Raw genomic sequence first — 19872 nt, forward strand, 5'->3', positions numbered from 1 at the left:
TGTCTGTGTGTTTACATGCATTAATAATATCAGGTTGATCAATATTAATGGTAACTTTAAAAAATTCTGTATATTTTAGTTGACTAATATCTTTTTTGGTTAACTAAAACTGGACTATGACTGAAATCATGACTAAATTTGAACTAAAACTAAGTTGTATTTTAATCAAAAGACTCCGAATAAAGATGTAAAGATCCAAGGGTGTGACTATGTGTGTGTCCTGTGACGATGTTTACAGGAGGAACCACACTAAGGGAACACACGTGGGAGTAAAACCACACGTAACAGGATAGCAGAGGACAACGAGGAGTGGGAGGAGCTAGAGGTGAGTCTGGATCCATACGGGTAAAAAAGGTCAGTGTCTGTGTGTAGCCATCAAAACAAATACGCAAAATATCTCCAAAAACACACAATGATAACAACAAATAAACAAAATTACAGAAAGGAAAATACGCAAAATGACGTTTAAAAAAATCAAACACAATGAAAACAAAAACACACAAAATGAGTCCAAAAAAGACAACAAAATGACAAAAAAACAAAACACAATAGTCCAAAAATACACAAAAATGACAGAAATACACAAAATGACTCCCAAAGTGCACAAAATGATAAAATAAATACACACAAAATGACTCCAAAAATAAAAAACACACAAAACAACAACCGAAACACACACAAACTTTTTATTGTTTCCTGTTTATGCTCTGATTGGTCGTTATTATAATGCTGACATGAATATGGACCCTGTTACCCTCAGATGTTACCACAAACGTGGCCCCGCCTCCTGTGATTAAAATTCCATCTCTGACCTTAGATTAGTAGGGGATCTATTTATGCTAATGGCACAGGATTATTTAAAGTTCCTCTCACATAATAGATCAATAGTTTTAAACAGTAATGGTTGTTTTAAAAGAGGTTGAGGGTAAAACATCTGCACTAATACGACTCAGAGCTCCTGCTGCTGCTCGTCTGTCGTTACGTCAACGTTCAGCTTCAGCCTCACTGAGGCTCTGCAGGATCCATCAAACACACACTGAGGCTCAGACTCAGACTCTCCGTCTGTTTCCCATCAGTCCAAAGTGAAGCTGAAGGACCTGTTGCTGGTTTCTCCTCTAGTCGTGGGAAACAAAGCATGTTGGTCCACAGGTGACGGGAACGCTGTGCAGGAGGACGAGGACCTGAAAGGACTCGACGTATGAACATGAAATCCTCCATTAAGGGACATTAACGTGCAACTGTTCAATGTCTTTTCTCTCCATCTGTGCAGCGGCTGACACACAAAGTCATGAAATATACTCAAAGTGACAATAAAATAAGTGACAACAATCAGTTAAATGACGACAAAAATAGTATATCAAGAAAAATACCAAAAAAATGGCTCTAAAAACACAAAAACAAAAAACCCTACAAATTCTACACTAAAACAACCCTAAGCATGAGCACAGTTACACAAAACAACAAAAGCTTTGTCAAAAACCTGAAATCAAACTTTTAAAATGTGGGCATAAAATGTCATGTTTGTGCTGTTCTCACTGACAGCCACCAGAGGGCGCTCTACAACTGGGTTTCAATGTTTAAACCATCCACTCATGCTGTGTTTTCACTGACACCAGTAGCTGATTCCCAGTGAGTGGCAGTGCACGTAGAAAACACTCGTGTTTAAAGATGATTTGGGTTGCCAGATTGGGTAATTTAGGAGCAGTTTATAATGATTTATATCAGGTATATTTTAGTTTCTAAAAGTTTTATATTAGTGCTTGTGATTCTTCTTCTTCTTCTTCTTCAACTTTGACGTGTGACAGAAAAAACAGACGAGTCTGAATCCTCGGAGAATTCAAACAACAGGAAGAATGTGCAGCCAAAACCTTAGTGCAATCATGTAGAACCTGTTACACACACACACACGCGCGCGGTGTGGAATATGTTATTCACTGCTATTAATGCCAGAGGTGAGTTTACTCACGTGAGATCAGATCAGTATGATATTCCAAATGGGTTTTACACAGAAAGCGGTTGATGAGCTGACTAGTGGCTTCAGTGGAGAAATGATTACTCAACTAATACTTTTGTTGGCGTTTACTCATGTTGATGTAGTTTGGTTAGTTAATGTGAATGAAAGCCAGAGCCTGCGTGCTCACGGTTTGTGTGTGTTCATGATAGTGCACCTGACTCAGTACGTCAGTTCTACATACGTCATGTCTAGTTAAAAGCATGTTTCTTTACGCACTCATAACGCAGTGTTAGGATGGTTCATGTTTGAGCAGTACTTTGTAGTTGTTACTCAGGCTGCTATTCAGTTAAGCTACGTTGGTGACAGGATGTAGTAACTGGATTGATAAGCAGGAATCGATAGAGTATTGCTAAATCATCCTAAATCCTTATCACTATACATCCCTAGTCATCATCACTGTTGATTCTGTCATCGTCTCCATAGAGACATACGGATCCGATCGGCCATTTTTGAAAGTCTGCGCTAAACGAGCTCGGGTGAATTTTTTTGTGTCTTTTTCAGTTGCTGTTTTGTTGTTTTTTGTGTGTCATTTTGTCTCTTTTATGTGGTTTTGTATTTCTGGTCTAATATTTTGTGTGTTTTCATCTGTGGTTTTATTCGTGCTATTCTACTAGTCACTACTCAATGGCTGATCTTTGCGCTGATTGAGCCGATAAATGTGTTTCTAATGTTGTGTGAAGGACTCGTCATATGTCACCGTCTAACATCTGTTTCCTCTGGGTGCTGCAGCAGCAGAAATCACACGTTAAAGCTGCACTTTTTCACTCGCCGCGTCGTCCAAAAACCTCATTAGGTTCTGCTGTCTGGGGCCGTGACATCATCCTCAGGCCTACGCGTCCCGCGTGTTTGTCAACGCCGCAGTTAGCGACGGCAGTTAGCGACAGCAGTTAGCGACTGGCAGAGCAGGTCGCCGCTCAGCCTGGAGACGTTTGAGAGCTCCAAGCACCGGATATCACTCACACCACCGTTAAATGCATCTATTCATTAGAAAACACTGTGGAATGCTCTTATTTTGAAAGGTTTCTGTGGGATTTTATCATTATATGTGTGACAAACATCTGAAATAAGTCTAAACTTTACTTGTACAAATATTTTGTCCAATTTTTGTACGTATTTATCAAGTTCACCAAAGTAAAGTCTGTAAAGTTTTCAAAATAAGAGCTCAATTTGCAGTTGGAATTAATTTTGTAGCATTTTTTGTCTTTGTGTCATCTGCCCTATTCCTGGAAGCGCTGCTGTAGATATGACCGTGGCTCCATTTTTGTTTAGGACAGAGATGCTCTTATTTTGAAAGGTCATTCTGTGTGTGACATGTAGGAGCTGAGCCATCTGAAACCATTCTAAACTTTTCTTTATATAAACAGTATTTTATCCATTTTCTGTTCATATTTATCAAGTACACCAAAGTAAAAGCTGCTGTAGATATGACTATGGGCCCATTTTCCTCTAGGACAGAGATGCTCTTATTTTGAAAGTTTAGAAAGTGTTACCAACACAGGGAGTATGTAAGTAGCAGCTCCAGGGATGACGAGGATGTGAGGTCTGATGTGGGGAATGCAGTTTGAGTGTTGTGCTCAGATTGATCAAGTTTACAAAGTAAAAGCCGTGTGTAGTTTCAAAATAAAAGTCAGTAACACTGAAAAAAGAGCTTTCATTTTGGGATGGAGGACATTTTAAACTCAAGTCAGTATTTTAGGGCCACAAATGCACACACACACACACAAACACACACGATGACGCGAGGAAAACATTTATTACAGTTCTCAACTTATGTGAAACACAACACACAAAATGACTCCAAAAAACACACACACACACAAAAACACTCTCTCTCTCACACACACACGGACTCCCACAGTCCGGTCCAGGTGAACCAGAGGTCATCGAGGTCTTCCTGTCAGACCTGAGAGTGATGGAGGGCTTTAATCCTGCCACTGTCACAGAGACAGATCAGATGAACACACACACACACGCACACACACACACACACACACACACACACACACACACACACTTAACATAGTTACAAATGTGTAGTAAATGTTTTTCAAATAATACCCACACATTTCTGAAAGAAAAGAAACCCAAAGTCAAATTTGTAGTTGCGTAACATTCTCACTTTCTCTTGGACACACACACACACACACGCACACACAGATGGACAGAAACAGGTTGCAGGGTGAGGGGTGATGTGATGTGACTCATTTATCTGCTGCTGTGTGTGAGCGACTCTGCTCAAACAAACACTCGATGTCTTACACAAACATCAGCTTAGCAACACACACACACACACACACACACTGTGAAATGCTCCCAAAGACATCTGCACGGTCATAAAAGTGTGGAGAAGACTCACTCACGGGTTGTTAAAGGAACCGTGTGGAGATGTTTTAGAGTCTTTGAAATGCCATCAAATAAAAATAACACAACTAAAGTTTAAAATATAAATAATGAGAATAATATTCATATAATAATGATAAATATCAGTAAATACAGATGACTACTGTCCTCTTCAACTCTTATCAACAAATTATCCCCGTTTATAAAAGATAGATGACATCATAAGGTGAAAGAAAATTCGGTAAAATGAGTTCATAAAGTGAGATAAAGGCTCAGGTGGTAGAGGGGTCGTCTTCTGATCGAGAGGTTTGGGAGTTCGATCCCAGTCTATACCTAAGTGTCCTTGGGCCAGACACTGCCTTAAGTTGCTCTCAGTGGTTGAACAGCGCCTTGCATGGCAGCTCAGTCCCATTGGTGTGTGAATGGCTGAATGAGCTGATATTGTAAAGAGCTTTGAGGTTACTTCAGTGTTGGCATGAAAGTGCTTCATAAATCAAGTTACAAGTCCATTAGGAAAGATGAGATGAGATGAAAAAAGATTAGATAAAATGAGATGAAAGAAAAATGGATAAAACGACATCAGAAGGTGAGATGAGATTATATGAGATTAGGTTCGACAAGATGAGACAAAATTAGATTAGATGAGATAAAAATGATAGACAATTAGATAAAAATAGATTTTAAGGTGAGATAAGATTGGAAAAATGAGATGATTTGATATTAGATGAGGTTAGAGAAGCTGAGATGAGGTGAAAGAAGATTAGATGAATTGAGAGGAGACGAGGTGAAAAAAAAAAGATAAAAAGAGATCATAAAGTGAGATAAGATCAGAAAAATGAGATTATATGAGATGATGTTAGACAAGGTGAGACTAAAGTAGATTAGATTAAATGAGATGAGATAAATTGAAAGAAAATGAGATAAAATGATAAAACGTTATACCAACCAATAATCATTTCTGATTATCTGTGCAATGGAATTTTGCAGGTTTTTGTTTGGAAATGTTATTAGTTTCAAAAAAGAAGAAATAGATAAACTCCATAAAGTTTATTTTCACATTAATCGACACTGAAAGCATCTCAATGGAAAACATACGTTTAAAACTACTGCCTTTATAATTGGACGTACGAACAGATGGCTCCATATAATTAAAACTCCTTCAGAATAAAAGCACCGTCTCTGTTTATTCCTATGGCCAATACCGTCTGTGACTATAAACAGGCCCAGTTTTGGGTCGCGGCCCCCCGGTTGGGCACCACTTACAGATAAATAGAGCTGACCTCATCCCTGTGGTATTAACATTCTCCTGATGCAGAGCAGCGTCTTTTCCTATAGTCAGATTCAGCTCAGGAAGGCAGACTTCCAGGATGTGGCGTTTAGAAAAAGAGCCAAACTGGGCCCAGTTAGACATTTTCCTTCCTGCACACACACACGCACACACACTTTAACTCACGCTGACACACAGATGGTCGGCTCTGACCACAAACGTGACCCGGACTCCCTGCGGTGCGGCCCGGCCTCAGCCTGCCAGTAAAACCAGTAAAAGCCGGGGATGCTTCATGGCTCAACAATCCGCTGGTTTCATGGAAAGCTTGGCTGTGCAAACACTCACACACTTTCCACTCATTTTTCATACAACTCCACAAAGCTCAGGCCCTCAGTGTTTAGCCTTATTTCATCCCTAATGAGAACATAGATCTATGATAGCTAGATAAATAATAGTACAACAACCCTAAAAAATATTTTACACTAAATGTTGGATTGTTTCATTCATCACAAACACGTGATTGTATCTGATCTGAGGGTCACATGATCAACAAAAATGTTGAGTTTGTGTTTTTGTGTTGTGTGTTTTTGGAGTCATTTTGTAACTCCTGGAACTACTGTCTACTTTTTGGTCACATTGTGTACGTTTGTTGAGGTTTTGTGTGTTTTTGCAGTTATTTTGTGGGTTTTTTCGGTCACGTTGGTTAGTTGTTTTTTCAAGTTCTTATGTGTATTTGTTTTTGGTGATTTTGTGTCACAATTTTGTTTGTTTGTGTTCTTTTCTGTCACTTTTGTTTCATGTGTGTAAACAAACTACAAAGGCTTTTTGTGTGTTTGCTGAGGTTTTGTGTGTTTTTGTTTGTTTATATTTTTTTGTCTCTGTGTGTTTATGCTATTGGTTTGCCGTTTTTCCAAGTTTTTGTATTTATTTCTTTTTGGTGATTTTTGTGTGTTTCATCACAATGTTGTTTGTGTCAATTTTAGTAATTTTTTATATATGTGTACTATTTTTGTCTTTTTTTAAGTCATTTTTAATATTTCTGTTTGTGGTTTTCAATATTTTCCTGTTTTTTGTGCATTTTATGAGTATGTGCATCTTTCTGTGCTTTTTTTTTAGTCTTTTTGTGCTTTTTTTGAGTCATTTTGTGAGTCAGTTGCCCACGTCTGCTATAGAGCACTGATGAGGTCAGACACTGATGTTGGACAAGAAGGCCTGGTTCATCCTAAAAGGCTTTGGATGGGACTCAACACGGGAGCATCACATCAGCCAAAAAACCTCGGTCTCCATGTAAGCTAGGTTTTCATCGCGATAAATCGAGGCTTCTTCGAACTATTTTATCGTATTATTTAAGCAAAAATTAAAATGGAAAAAGTTTTGTGTTAAAATAAATTGACTTATTTTGTTCATTTTAATCAAGATAATTGAACTAATTTTTTAACTAACTTTTATTGATGAAAATAAGTAAATCTAGATTAATGAAGTGTGCCCCCTGCTGTTAGAGCTGTTTATCAGCCACACACTGCAGCCTGGATGAAGTGGAATAATGTGAAGCTTCACGCCTGTCTCTGGCTTCAAAGTGTCCTCGCTATGGTTTCCCCCTCACCTCCTTCTCTAACCTCTGATCCTCTCTGAGGACTCGTCGTCATAAAACCACATCTCTGTCCCGCGAGGTCACGCCAGGAAGACGAAAACCTCAGCTCACAAATATGAGCGGCACAAAGGAGAAGAAAAAGCTGCTCCCGCTAACGTGCGGTTCTGTGGCTTTATGGTGTAACGGATACACTGAGCTCGCTCCAACCTTTGGGTTTTTAATGCTCGCACAGACATGACTTCATGTGGAAGTGGATTCTACTGGATCAGGAAACTCATGATTGCATCCTAGCGAGGAAACCTTTCATTTACATTTTTTTTCCCTATATTTTAATGTAATTTTAAGTTTATTTTTTATTTAACAAATGCAAACCACAGGTAACATTTACTCCAAAAATCAAAACAACAGGAAAAATACTCAAAAATGACTCTTAAAAACACACAAAATGACAAAAAATGCACAAAAAGACAACCTAAGTACACAAAAATGACTCCAAAAATACGAAACAAGAAAAAAACAAATAAAATGATGGAAAAATAAACAAAAGGATGAGTGTTAAGCACAAGATGACTCCAAAAACACATACAATGCCAGAAAAAAACATAAAAGTTCTATTTTTGAAATTAATTTTGATTTGTATTTAACAATTCCAAGCTCACTCAAAAACAAAATTCCTATAATTTGGGAAACTTTAACTTCTTAAAATATTTTTAAATGATGATGCTTGTATTCTTTACTTTCTAACCAAACTCTGGAGCGCGGGAACCTTCCAGTTGTTCCCTCACCTTCCAGTTAAAGTGCAGGCAGGTGTGCACGGCCGTGTGCACGTCGCTCATAAAAACACCGACACAGAGAGGAAAAGGAATGGGTTGCCAGATTGGAGGGGACAGGTAGGGATCAGAGGTGCAGAGGGTTAACTTTCCCCCAGAAAAAAATAGGATTGAAGCTGGGTGTTGGAAAAAGTCCGGGGAGCTGAAATAAATCAGTTTCCTTTTTGCTGGCGTGTGGGCGTCGGCCTCTTTGCTTTTCTACGTTCTGGTGCTCAGACAATGTCTCTTTAAAAAAAAAAAAAAAGCTCTGCGTCTGGAAAGCCCATTAGACGTGCGTATAAAATTTCCCCCCGTGATTAATAGTTGATGAGGCGGGTTTTTACCTCCCAACATGTGGCCTGCAGGACTCCTCCTCCTCCTCCTCCTCCTCCACGCTGGGATCGCCTTACACTCCATAAACTTGCCACTCGTTCCCATTGAGGCGTTTTTAAAGCAGGAGGAGGAGGAAGAGGAGGAAGAGGAGGAGGTCTGAGCTGTGAGTGAGTGAGTGAGGAGAACCTCTCTCTGAGGGATGTTCATCAGCTGAGGACGCCACCTCCACAGCTTCTCTTTTCCTTTTCTTTCGCCATGGACCAGCCGGCCAGCAGCTGCATGAGGAGCGCCCACCCCAGCACTCCCCTCTGGGGGTGCATGAGGAGCCCCCACTCCGGCGTCCCGACCCCGAACCTGCAGTACCAGCAGTCCTCGTTCTCCCTCCACCAGAAGCCAGAGTTCTTGGCCTACACAGACTTCTCCAGCTCGTGTCTTCTTCCTGGGACGCCGCACGCCGCCGCCTTCCCACGCGACGACAGGCTGTATCCGGACGCCCCCCCGGGGGGCTACCAGAGGGCCGAGTGGCAGTTTACTCACCCCTGTGAGAGCCGGGAGGCCTGCCCCCCACCGCCCGTGGCCCCTCCACCCGTCAGCGCGGCGGCGCCCGAGCTGGACAGTGTGGGTCAGGGTCAGGCCCTGTTAGAGGACGACTACTCGCCTCAGAGCGCCGACTCAGACAAAAAGAGCAGCAGCAAGAGGAAGAAAGACGTCACAGGTGAGATGATGTTTACAGTCTGTGCAGTGGCCGCTTTGTATTATTTCACACGACTTTATTCTAATGATGTTTCCTTCAAGATGCTGCGATCAGTTAGAAACCAAAGCTGATTGGCCGACATATGACAGGAATCACAAGCGTCTTCTCCTTGTCAGTCTGTGCATCGGCCACTTAAAAATACACAAAACAACAAATGTTATACACAAAATAACTCCAAAAACACACAAAATGAATGGAGGAGAACAGAAAACGTCTTGTTGTTTACATGTTTACAGTCTGTGCAGCGGCTGCTTCGTATTCCTTCACACGCCGTTATTCCAACGACATTTCCTTTAAAAATGTTCTGATCGATTTGACGGAAATCACATACGGCTGTGGCAGCGGCCGCTTCAAAAATACACAAAAAGATACGTATTATACACAAAATAACGCCAAAAACACACAAAATGAAAGAAAAATGCACAAAAATGACTCCAAATACACACAAAAAGACAGAAAAATACATACGTACGTACATACATTTGGGGGATCAGGAAACTCAATGATTGAACCTTTTATTTATATGTTTTTCTATATTGTAGTTGAATTTTAGTTTAATTTTTGATGCTGATTGGCCGATATTTGACAGGTAGCGTCTCTCCTCATCTTTCAGGACTTTCTCTGTCAGTCTGTGAAGCAGCTGCTTCATATTCCATATTCCTCATCTGAGGGAGAAGGAAAGTTGATGATTTGTCTCTCACATACAGAGGAAGTAGAATTCCAAACAGGACTTTAGTTTTTTATGCTGAACGTGTAGATGTCGTTCATTCTAATGTTTGGGAGCAATGGTTCACTGAGAAATCCTGCTCCAGGACAAATCAGTGACACCTTTTATTAAAAACCCCTGGCTCATATCACAGGTGTAGTTTCATGATCAGTGGGATGTTTCCAGAATGTAAACCAGTGCTCCCAGTGTCTCCATCGCTGAACACCAACACAAAAAAGTAAAAGTGTTTTATTCTGAAAAAGTGGTCTGTTATCGTCTGTATGAAAAGTTAAAAGTAATCATTCAAACTTTAAGTTTGACTTTAGAAATGACACGCTTATTGTTTTATTTCATCATTTTATCATGTCTTATATTAATGTAGCATGTCACATCTCACGTCATTGTATCATAACATGTGCTATTATAACATAATAATAATCAATAACATGCCACATCATTTAATATATCATTTAACAAGTCATATCATAACATGTAAGTTGATGTATCATAATATGTTCTATCATATTAAAGCATGTGATCATATAACATGTTATGTCATATCATAATAAACATATATCATAACATGTAAGTTGATATATATCATAACATGCCCTATCATATTAAAAAATATGATTATATAACTTATGTTATGTCATAAATATTTAATATCATAACGTAATATATGTTATATCGAAGCATGTGCTGTCATATCATAACATAATTATATGAATCATAACATTTACTATTATATAATAGCATTTTATATCAGAACGTGTCATTACCCAACATTTAATATCAAAACAAAATATGACATTGTATCATAACATGTGCCATCATGTAATAATGTTTCATATCACATCCTATAACACACACACACATATATATATATATATATATATATATCAACCCCATTCAAAGAAATCTGTTTCAATGATAAAAAAAATAAATAAATGTGTTTTGTTTTACACTCCTGGAGGAAAAAAAAACTTTCTGATGAACACATGAATAGTGAATAATCGATAGCTCGAATGTTTGCAGTCGCTTAAAATCACATGAAATGTTATTTTCATCACGTTTGATTTGAACAAAGAGCGTTTGGAAGTTTTTCAGATTTTTAAAAAAGTGACGAACTTCACGGTAGACGTGAGAGTGAGGAGCGTAGGTGGGAGCACACACACACACACACACACACGTCCTTACCTTATAGTAACCTCCACTGAAAACATGCCAGACCACGTCTGGTAAAATCACTTTCCTGTGAGCCCACTCCTCACATTCTTCTCCTCTGACATTTTCCTGTCGTTAAGGCGTAACACAATCTCTGCCTACACACACACACACGCACATATGCAAACTCTAACACGCACACCTGATGTGTGTTTGTGTGTCAGACTTGTTGTGTTAAACATCCCATTTATTTCATCTTTGCTTGAAAACCATTTACTACAGTAAGTCATTAAAGTGGCTTAAAGTCCAGCTTTAATTTAGTTTACAACATAACACTTAGATTCAAATGCTGTAAACTCATTAAATTAGATGTTTAATGAGTTTTTTTAACACTTTAATGAAATAAACCTCGACATGAAGTCACTTTATTGACTCTGTGTTGTAAAAAATGTAGTAAATGTTATGTTGTAAACAGTAAACTGTAACAGTTTGATTGGGTTTTCTTCCAAACTTCAACAATGGAAAGAGAATCTCACTTCGTGTTGCAGAAGTCCAAACTTTATTTGAGGATAAATCGTTAAAAAAGCAACTAACATCATATTGATTGAGTTTTAATTTGAAGAGAAAATTTTAAAAAATTTTATTGATTCAGTTTCCTTTAAAAACTGCACAAAATGTGATTTAAAAAAAAAAACAAACTGTCTGTAAAATTCCCAAACTGGACAAGATTAATCGATAGACGTCCTTATTTACACTTCATAAAAGTGACTTAAAACTGCTTTATAAATGCATTAAACATCATATTTACAACAAAACAGTTCATTTATAGATGTATTGATCAATAAATTGATTGTCTTCTTTAAAAAACACTTTGAATTTCAAACAAAGTGTTTGTTTGCATTTTGCTCTTTTTTGAAAGAGAAATTCTCATTTTACGACACTTAAATGATCCTTTCTGGTGACGACAAAAGTAAACGCACCAAATGTTGGCGTTCGCTCCCCGCTGAGGACACAGACTTTCTCTGCGCACGTTTACGGCCGTGCACGGCATTTATTGGAGGCCTGCTTTTTGTGTGTGTGTGTGTGTGTGTGGGAGTGACCAGGTGTTCAAGTCCAGATAAAACCTACAAAGAACCAGACCAGCAGTCGTTAGTGACACCTTAGCCTTAATCACAGCGGCTTAAAGCACCTGCACACACATGAACTAAAACTCTATACACATGTCATCAACAAAGCTTGTTTATCATCTACTTTTTTTTTCCCGTCATGCACACATCCGTCTGGTATTTCTACACTCATGAATATCTATCCAAATCCAACAAAACTGCAGGATTTGTTCTTTAATGCGTCCTTTTCAGTGCAGTTATGTCGACATACACTCATTTTTTAGAGGATAAGTGTGTGCGTGTGTAATAGTGGAGTATAAACAATTACTTTTGTCATTTTATGTATTTTTTGGGTCAACTTTGTTTATTTTGCTTGTCGTTTTGTATATTTTTTGTGTCATTTTGTGTATTTCTCATTTAATTTTCTGCATTTTTCATGTCTTTATGTATTTTCCATTTCATTTTGTGTATTTTTTGTGTCCTTATGTTTTGTGTTTTTTTTTTGTTGTCTTTTTGTGTATTTTCTGACATAAATCCATCAATCAATGTATCAGTCCCATCGTGATTCAATTTGGTCGTTACAGCAGCACTGAAAATGTTGAATATTAAGAAACAAATTAACGTGGAAAATAAAATAAAAACAAAAACACTATATATACAGTATTTATGCATACAGTATATTCTTTAAGTGAAGTTTTACTTTATCTTGCACATTTTAACATCATATTACATCACAATAATATTCCTAATGTTAGTTTGAACATATGAGGCTTGGAGGGTTACACTTGCTGTCACGCAGAGATGAGTTTATGTGAGTCTCCACAGAGTGGTCCACTGGGACACACACAGACCTGGACATATCCATACCTTTGTTCTTTTGTTAGAGGCTTTAACGATGTTCCGCTGCATTCCTCTGCTAACTCAGTCCCTCTGTGGCTATTTGGTGGCCCCTGCCCTCTACACACACACACACACACACACACACACACACACAAACACACAGTGAAAATAAATGCAGAAAAAATGTGAAAACTGCACAAATCTGGCAACCCAAATGTATGAAATATGCAATAGTACCAGAAAATTGTACAAAATGACAACAAGAACTCACAAAATGTGAGAAGAAAAGACCCAAATCTGGCAACCCAGATGTGTGGATGTGAATGGAAAAATAAAAGGATGTACAGTCACTGATGGATATTCAATATGTGGATGAAACACAAAGAGAAACGATGCCAAAAAGTCTCCATTAGGTCCAATATTCACAAAGAGTAACACAAAAGAGGATGGAGGCACACACACACACACACACACAGAAAGTGCAGGTGAGGCGGGTCTGTGAGCCCTGATCAGGGTGGTCTGAGCTGTTGGTGTTTACTATACGAGGGGCGAGGGCCTCCCACTGCACAACTTTTACTGGTTCCCACGGTGACAACACACACAAACATCTGCATCACTTCTAGCTCCGAGTGTTTGATGAAAAGAAAAAGAACTCAAACAATTTTTTTACATCAACGAGCAAGAGTTTCAATATTCAGTATTATTTGTCATTCTTTTGTATATTATTCCTGGTTTAAATCTGTGTTTTTGTAGTTGCAGTTATTTGCTGTATTTTGTTTTTTTTTTCACCATTTTGTGTTTTTGTTGTTGTCGTGTTTATACTATATAGTCATTTTATTTATTTTTTTTACTTATATTTTTGTTGCTTTGTATTTGTTTTGTAATTTTCAGTATTTTTTAATCATTTTGTTGAGTCATTTTGTGTATTTCTGTTTCATGAGTCTTTGGAGTCATTCTGTGTATTCTTTGTCATTTTGTATATTTTTCACATCCTTTTGTTTATTTTTTGGACTCATTTTATGTATTTTTGTCGTTGCTTTGTGCATTTTATGTATTTTGTGTCCTTTTTCATTTTTTTTATTATTCTGTGTATTTTTGTGTCACTTTTTATATATTTTGTGTCCTGTATTTTTCCAAAATCAATATGTTTATTTTTGTTGTCGTTTTGTGTGTTTATGGAGTCAGTCCATGTATTTCTTACTGTATATGATGAAAAAAGTAAATGGACCTAAGTTACAATATTAATTAAATCAATTAATATTTAATTAAATAGCCAGTTTACGCAGAAAAAGAGGAGAGTCAACCACTGCAGAAGCTGGGTTGCCAGATTGGGGGCAGATTTAAATGTACGATAAACCATTTTAAAGTTAGAGCGACTCATAAATAAGCAGCTGCTCCATCATGGACTCATGTAGCACTACATCCATACGGTCTTTCTTCTGTTTCTTCCTTTGCCATTTTAATTTTAATGTGAGCTGATGAAGCAGTTTAAAACTCAGATAAAAAAAGAGTTTCTAGAATATCCTCTCCATCTCCTCTGCCCACACATGTTTGTTAGCCACGAATAGTTTCTATCTTTGCTAGGATAAGCTACAGCTAATAGACATCATGTGTTTGTTAGCCATGAATAGTTTCTATCTTTGCTAGGCTAAGATACAGCTAGGCTACATCAGGTGTTTGTTAGCCATGAATAGTTTCTATCTTTGCTAGGCTAAGCGAGAGCTACGCTACATCATGTTCGTTAGCCATGAATAGTTTCTATCTTTGCTAGGCTAAGCTAGAGCTACGCTACGTCATGTGTTTGTTAGCCATGAATAGTTTCTATCTTTGTTAGGCTAAGCAACAGCTATGCTACATCATGTGTTTGTTAGCCATGAATAGTTTCTATCTTTGCTAGGCTAAGCTACAGCTACGCTACATCATGTGTTTGTTAGCCATGAATAGTTTCTATCTTTGCTAGGCTAAGCTACAGCTACGCTACATCATGTGTTTGTTAGCCGTGAATAGTTTCTATCTTTGCTAGGCTAAGCTACAGCTACGCTACATCATGTGTTTGTTAGCCATGAATAGTTTCTATCTTTGCTAGGCTAAGCTACAGCTAGGCTACATCATGTGTTTGTTAGCCATGTGTTCCTTTCTTTGCTAGGCTAGTTTTAGCCTCATGTTTTCCGCAGGTTGTTTGTTTTTTAATGTTTAGCATTCTCTCTATATTCATATATCTCAGCAGATGTGTACATTCACCGGTGAACATCGTTATATATTTATTTGTGTTTATGAACTTAGCTCTGTGTGCGTGTGTTTTTTTACGGATGATCCCGATCCATAGTAGCGTCTCTAATCCTGACTGTGGAACGTTTCCAGATTCCCAGGACTCCAGCTTTAAGGTGGACTCCAATTGTAAGGCACGGAAGGAGCGCACGGCGTTCACCAAGGAGCAGCTGAGGGAGCTGGAGGCGGAGTTTACGCATCACAACTACCTGACGCGACTGCGGCGCTATGAGATCGCAGTTAACCTGGACCTGACGGAGAGACAGGTACTAAGCCCGCCTCCAATATTGCAACGTTCCAGGTGTTAACCAAGTTGAAAGTACATTTTTATCAAAATAAACAAGGAACAAGAAAAAAATCTGCACAAAAAACTGAAAAATATTAGTCTGAAAAAAATACAAAAATTGGCCAAAAAACAAAAAAAAATATTATTCCGAAAAACAGAAAACAGTTACTCCGAACAACAGGAAAAAAAATCAGCACGGAGAACTGAAAAACATTAGTCAGAGAAAAAAAAATTGTCCAAAAATAGAAGAAAAAAATGTGTCCAAAAAGCATGAAAAAATAGCCCAAAAAACAAACCAAAACAATAAATTATTCAGAAAAAAAAAGATTTTTCTTTTTTTTCATGTGAATGCAATACGCTTCCATAGTAAATACAATTTTCTGTTTTGAAAGAATTTAAGTGAATGATGAAAATGTAAAATTCTATAATAATAATAATGATACATTTGGAAAATGTGTTACGGCAAATATTACATTAATCATCATATCATCAAATGTGTTCATGTGTACAATTTTTCATGTGTTTATACATGATGACTGCATTATTCATTGTACTTTTGAACAGAAACGTTCCTCTTTTGCTGAGTCATGCTAGATTAGATTACGTACTCAGTACAGACACAGGTTGTGGTGTATTCAGTTTGATTCAAGGTCGCATAACAAAGCTAGGACTGATGAGCAGAGCTCTGTAGAGCAGTCATTTTCCATCAAAATCCTTCCTCACTTCACACCCTCCCCTTCCTCCTCCTCATGCTATAAAATATATTGCTGGAGGGGGGTCATTGTATTTATTCTTTGCTCTTTTTTTTATTAAATTAAATGGGTTTTTTTTTTATACATTCCCGTCTCAGCGTGGATTTCATCAATACAGAGCAACTGTTGTGGGTTTAAATCAGAGCTGAAATTTTGCCTTTTCATGTGTTTTGAATTAGATTTTTCTTTTACTTTTGAAATGTAAAAATTGTGAATATAAGAAAAAAAAATTGGGCATTGTTGCATAAAAAAGACGAGTTAAATGTGAGACTTTCTGATTCAGACAGTCATTCTAAAATTGAAAATTTTTTTGTCAAATAATTCAATAAATAATTAAATAACCAAAAACAAATGATCCAATTCTTTTTTCCTTCCATTCTCATAAGCCCAGATACTAAAATTAGGTTGTTTCGGTTGGATTTCCATTGCTTTCAGCCAGTTTTCCTGAGGTTGAGTGTGAACGTGCAGCAGCTGCACGTGCACGTGTGCACGTCTCAGACTCTGGGCTCGTAATGAGGCTTCAGAGCCTCACTGACCACACGCACCGACCAACGCTCACAAATCTGTTTCCCAGAGCCGTAAACTGTGAGGCTGCTATAATGAATGAATTATGATGGAACTTTCCCAAATAATCAGACGTCGCAACACGATATTAAATATCCTGAAATTGTTCCAAACATTCTTAATATGTTAATAGAGTCAAATTCAATTAAAAAAAGTGACAATTATTTTAGAAATATGGATAATGATATCGCCTTTTTTGAAATTCAGGAAGTAAATCAGGAAAAGTTGTAGACCCTACTGGACTACAACAGAACAGGAACATATACAAAATGACAAAAAAATACACCAAATTACACAAAAAAAAAAAATATTGAAAATTGAACGCTTTAATGTTCAAATCCCTCTTTTTTTTCACCCTAAAATCTGGAACTTTCTGAGCTCAAACAAGGTGAATAATGAGGGAAATCTGAGAATTTCCTTCCTCACAGCTTTGGATTGTGTGACATCATCAGACGATAATGGAAAGAAGAAATCATGAATGTGTGGACATTGAATGTAATGAAAAAAACATGTACAGTAGGTGGCGATATGCACCTATTCAAGTTGGTTGCAACACGCCAATAACCAAGATGTCACAGCTTCTGATGATGTCACATCCTGTTTTGTGTTTTTCCTGCAGGTCAAAGTTTGGTTCCAGAACAGACGGATGAAGTGGAAGAGAGTGAAGGGGGGTCAGTCGGCGTCGCCCAACGACCTGGAGAACGACGACGTGGACTCGGCGGCTTCGCCAAGCTCGGAATAAACAAACAAACAAACAAAAAGAGACAAAGTGAGCGCTGCGGCTGAGAAGGCGCCGCTCTGCATCCGTGGGACGTTGAGAATGACGAACTCAAAGGTTGGGGAAGAAGAACCCTGAGCGTCTTCTCTTGTTATTGTTGTTGTAAATAGTTTGTTTGTTCCCTCTGAACGTGCCTTGAAGATGAAATCCTGACTGTGGACCACAGTGGAACATGTTCCTGCACCTGCTGCAATCACAGACTTTCAATGTGGCCTTATGTTTGTATCATGACTCAGCAACAAAAAAAACACACACACACACACACACAAGCTCGAAAACTTTACAGCGGGAACAAAATTATCTTTGCAGAATCTGTCATTTTTGCTTTGTTTTCTTCATTTGTTTCTTCATTTCCAAAAGTTTTAATTAAAAAAACAAAGGATGTTGAAGCCATTACACTGATCTGACCATTTTTGTCTTCATCACGTGCTATTTATGTAAATATTTTGTAATCATGCGACTGATGTTATAAATTTTAATAGTTTACCATGATTATGATGAAGTGATGATGTCACGGGGCGTTACTCGATACATAGACGTCACCCGAACACAGGTGTAATGATGAAGAAACAGTGTGTTTGGCTAGAGAGCGAGAGGCCAAACTACTTTTCAACCACATTTCATAACTCAAATTAATATAAGTTTGGTAATAAGTTTAATCCATGTTGCCGTGGCTGAAAAAAGAGCCCAAGCTGTGACACGACGAAAGCATGCGTGTTGATTTACTGATCGCTCATACAAAGGATAAAATGATTTATTTTTTCAGCACAAGTTCCGTCTTTTCTTGCTCTGGACAAACAGTTGTTTTACGTGTGCAGATGTGCTTTTTGCGCCCCCTGTCTTCTGGAATAAGCTCCAGCAACCCTGAACAGGATAAGCAGTTGTGTTTGCAAAGAATTTGTATTTCTTTGCGTACAATTTTGTTCCCTAAGAATTTGTCATTTTTGTTTTTACAAAAAAATAATAATTGTACAAAATATTGTTGTGCTTTTTACTATTTTGTCTTTGCTGGTGCAGTTTCTGTTTGCTTTCTGAATTGATTTTTACTCCCACAGAATTAAAGTTAGCTTGCCCAGATTTTTTTTTTTTTTTTTTTGCGCATAGAATATGTTTTTGTCTGTAAAAATTTGTTGTTTTTCTTTCTGCAGAATGTGGGGGTTAGATTTTGCTTTTGCATTCCAAATTTTTCTTTGTTTTTTTTGTCTCTAATTGTGCTTTGTCTTTTCTCTCTCTCTCTCTCTCTGAATTTGTCTTTTTTGTGAGCAGAGTTCCACACATTTGTTTTTGCTCCCATAGAATTGCTCCTGCAGGTTTGTGTCTTTGCTGGTGTGTGTGTGTGTGTGTAGTTGTGGTACAAATGTAACGCCGTATTGGACTGGTGACCACAAACACCTGGAAAAGTGCGACGGCTGCCAAGCCCTAAGTGCCTTCATATCAGACGTGGATTTCTCGGTCTCTCCTTCCTCTGAATATCGTTTTATTCCCCTTTCAATCATTTTTACTACTCTTTCTTTCTTTTCTTTTTTTTTGTACTCTGTTATTGATCAAACGCAGATGTCGAGTGTTCCTGCCAACAGAATAAATCATGTGCTGCAAAGTGACGAGCAGATCTCTGTAATTCCTTCCACCTGCTGACGTTCAGTGTGATGGTTTGATTGTGTGTGTGTGTGTGTGTGTGTCGGCCGTATTTTGAAAAATAAACATTGAGTTCCTTGCCAACCCACCCCAAAGGTTTTTCAGAGTAAAAGTCCCTGGAGGAGCCTTTTTATCAGAAAAACATGTGATAGTATCGGATCTGAGGGTCACATGATCAACATTCATGTCAGCATTAGAAAAATGACCAATTAGTGCGTTTTGTGTAATTCTGGAGTCATTTTGTGTTTTTTTTTTTTCTGTAATTTTGTGTGTTTTTGCTCAAATTTAATGTATTTTCCTTGTCGTTTTCTATAAATTTTTCTGCATTCCAACATTTTTTTTGGATACATTTTCTCTCATTTTGTTGTTTGATTTGTTTTAGAGTCATTTTGTGTATTTTTACTGATTTAGTGTAATTTTGTGTGTTTTTCTCTCATTTCGTGTGGTTTTGTTTTAGTTTTTTGTTTTTTTTTTTGGAGTCATTTTGTGTATTTTTCTCTCATTCTATGTTTTTTACTCAAATTACATATATTTAATTATTTTTTTCTCATTTTCTTGTTTTTTTTTTGGTTTCATTTTGTGTATTTCTCTGTCACATTTTTTTTTATTGTTGGTTTTTGTGTTTTATGAGTGATTTTGTGTATTTCTCTGTCAATTTGTGT

At 37.7% G+C, this 19872-nt stretch overlaps 1 protein-coding gene across 1 annotated transcript; it reads left to right on the top strand.

Moving 5' to 3' along the window:
* The first annotated feature begins 8430 nt into the window (after positions 1-8430).
* On the top strand, positions 8431-19176 carry meox1 (mesenchyme homeobox 1). Its single transcript, XM_028475938.1, has 3 exons — positions 8431-9069; positions 15289-15461; positions 17417-19176. Exons 1-3 carry the CDS (start codon positions 8610-8612, stop codon positions 17537-17539), a joined length of 756 nt encoding a protein of 251 aa, XP_028331739.1. The 5' UTR covers positions 8431-8609; the 3' UTR covers positions 17540-19176.
* The last annotated feature ends 696 nt before the right edge of the window (positions 19177-19872 follow it).

The sequence above is a fragment of the Gouania willdenowi genome, chromosome 19 (assembly GCF_900634775.1).
Source record: "Gouania willdenowi chromosome 19, fGouWil2.1, whole genome shotgun sequence".
In the NCBI taxonomy this organism is placed as follows: domain Eukaryota; kingdom Metazoa; phylum Chordata; class Actinopteri; order Blenniiformes; family Gobiesocidae; genus Gouania; species Gouania willdenowi.

Bases quoted from the DNA above. Each gene is read 5' to 3' on its own strand.
- meox1 (XM_028475938.1), top strand. From the start codon at position 8,610: ATGGACCAGCCGGCCAGCAGCTGCATGAGGAGCGCCCACCCCAGCACT. The intron at 9,070-15,288 runs GTGAGATGATGT...GAACGTTTCCAG, and splicing joins GAGGAAGAAAGACGTCACAG to ATTCCCAGGACTCCAGCTTT. The intron at 15,462-17,416 runs GTACTAAGCCCG...TTTTTCCTGCAG, and splicing joins TGGACCTGACGGAGAGACAG to GTCAAAGTTTGGTTCCAGAA.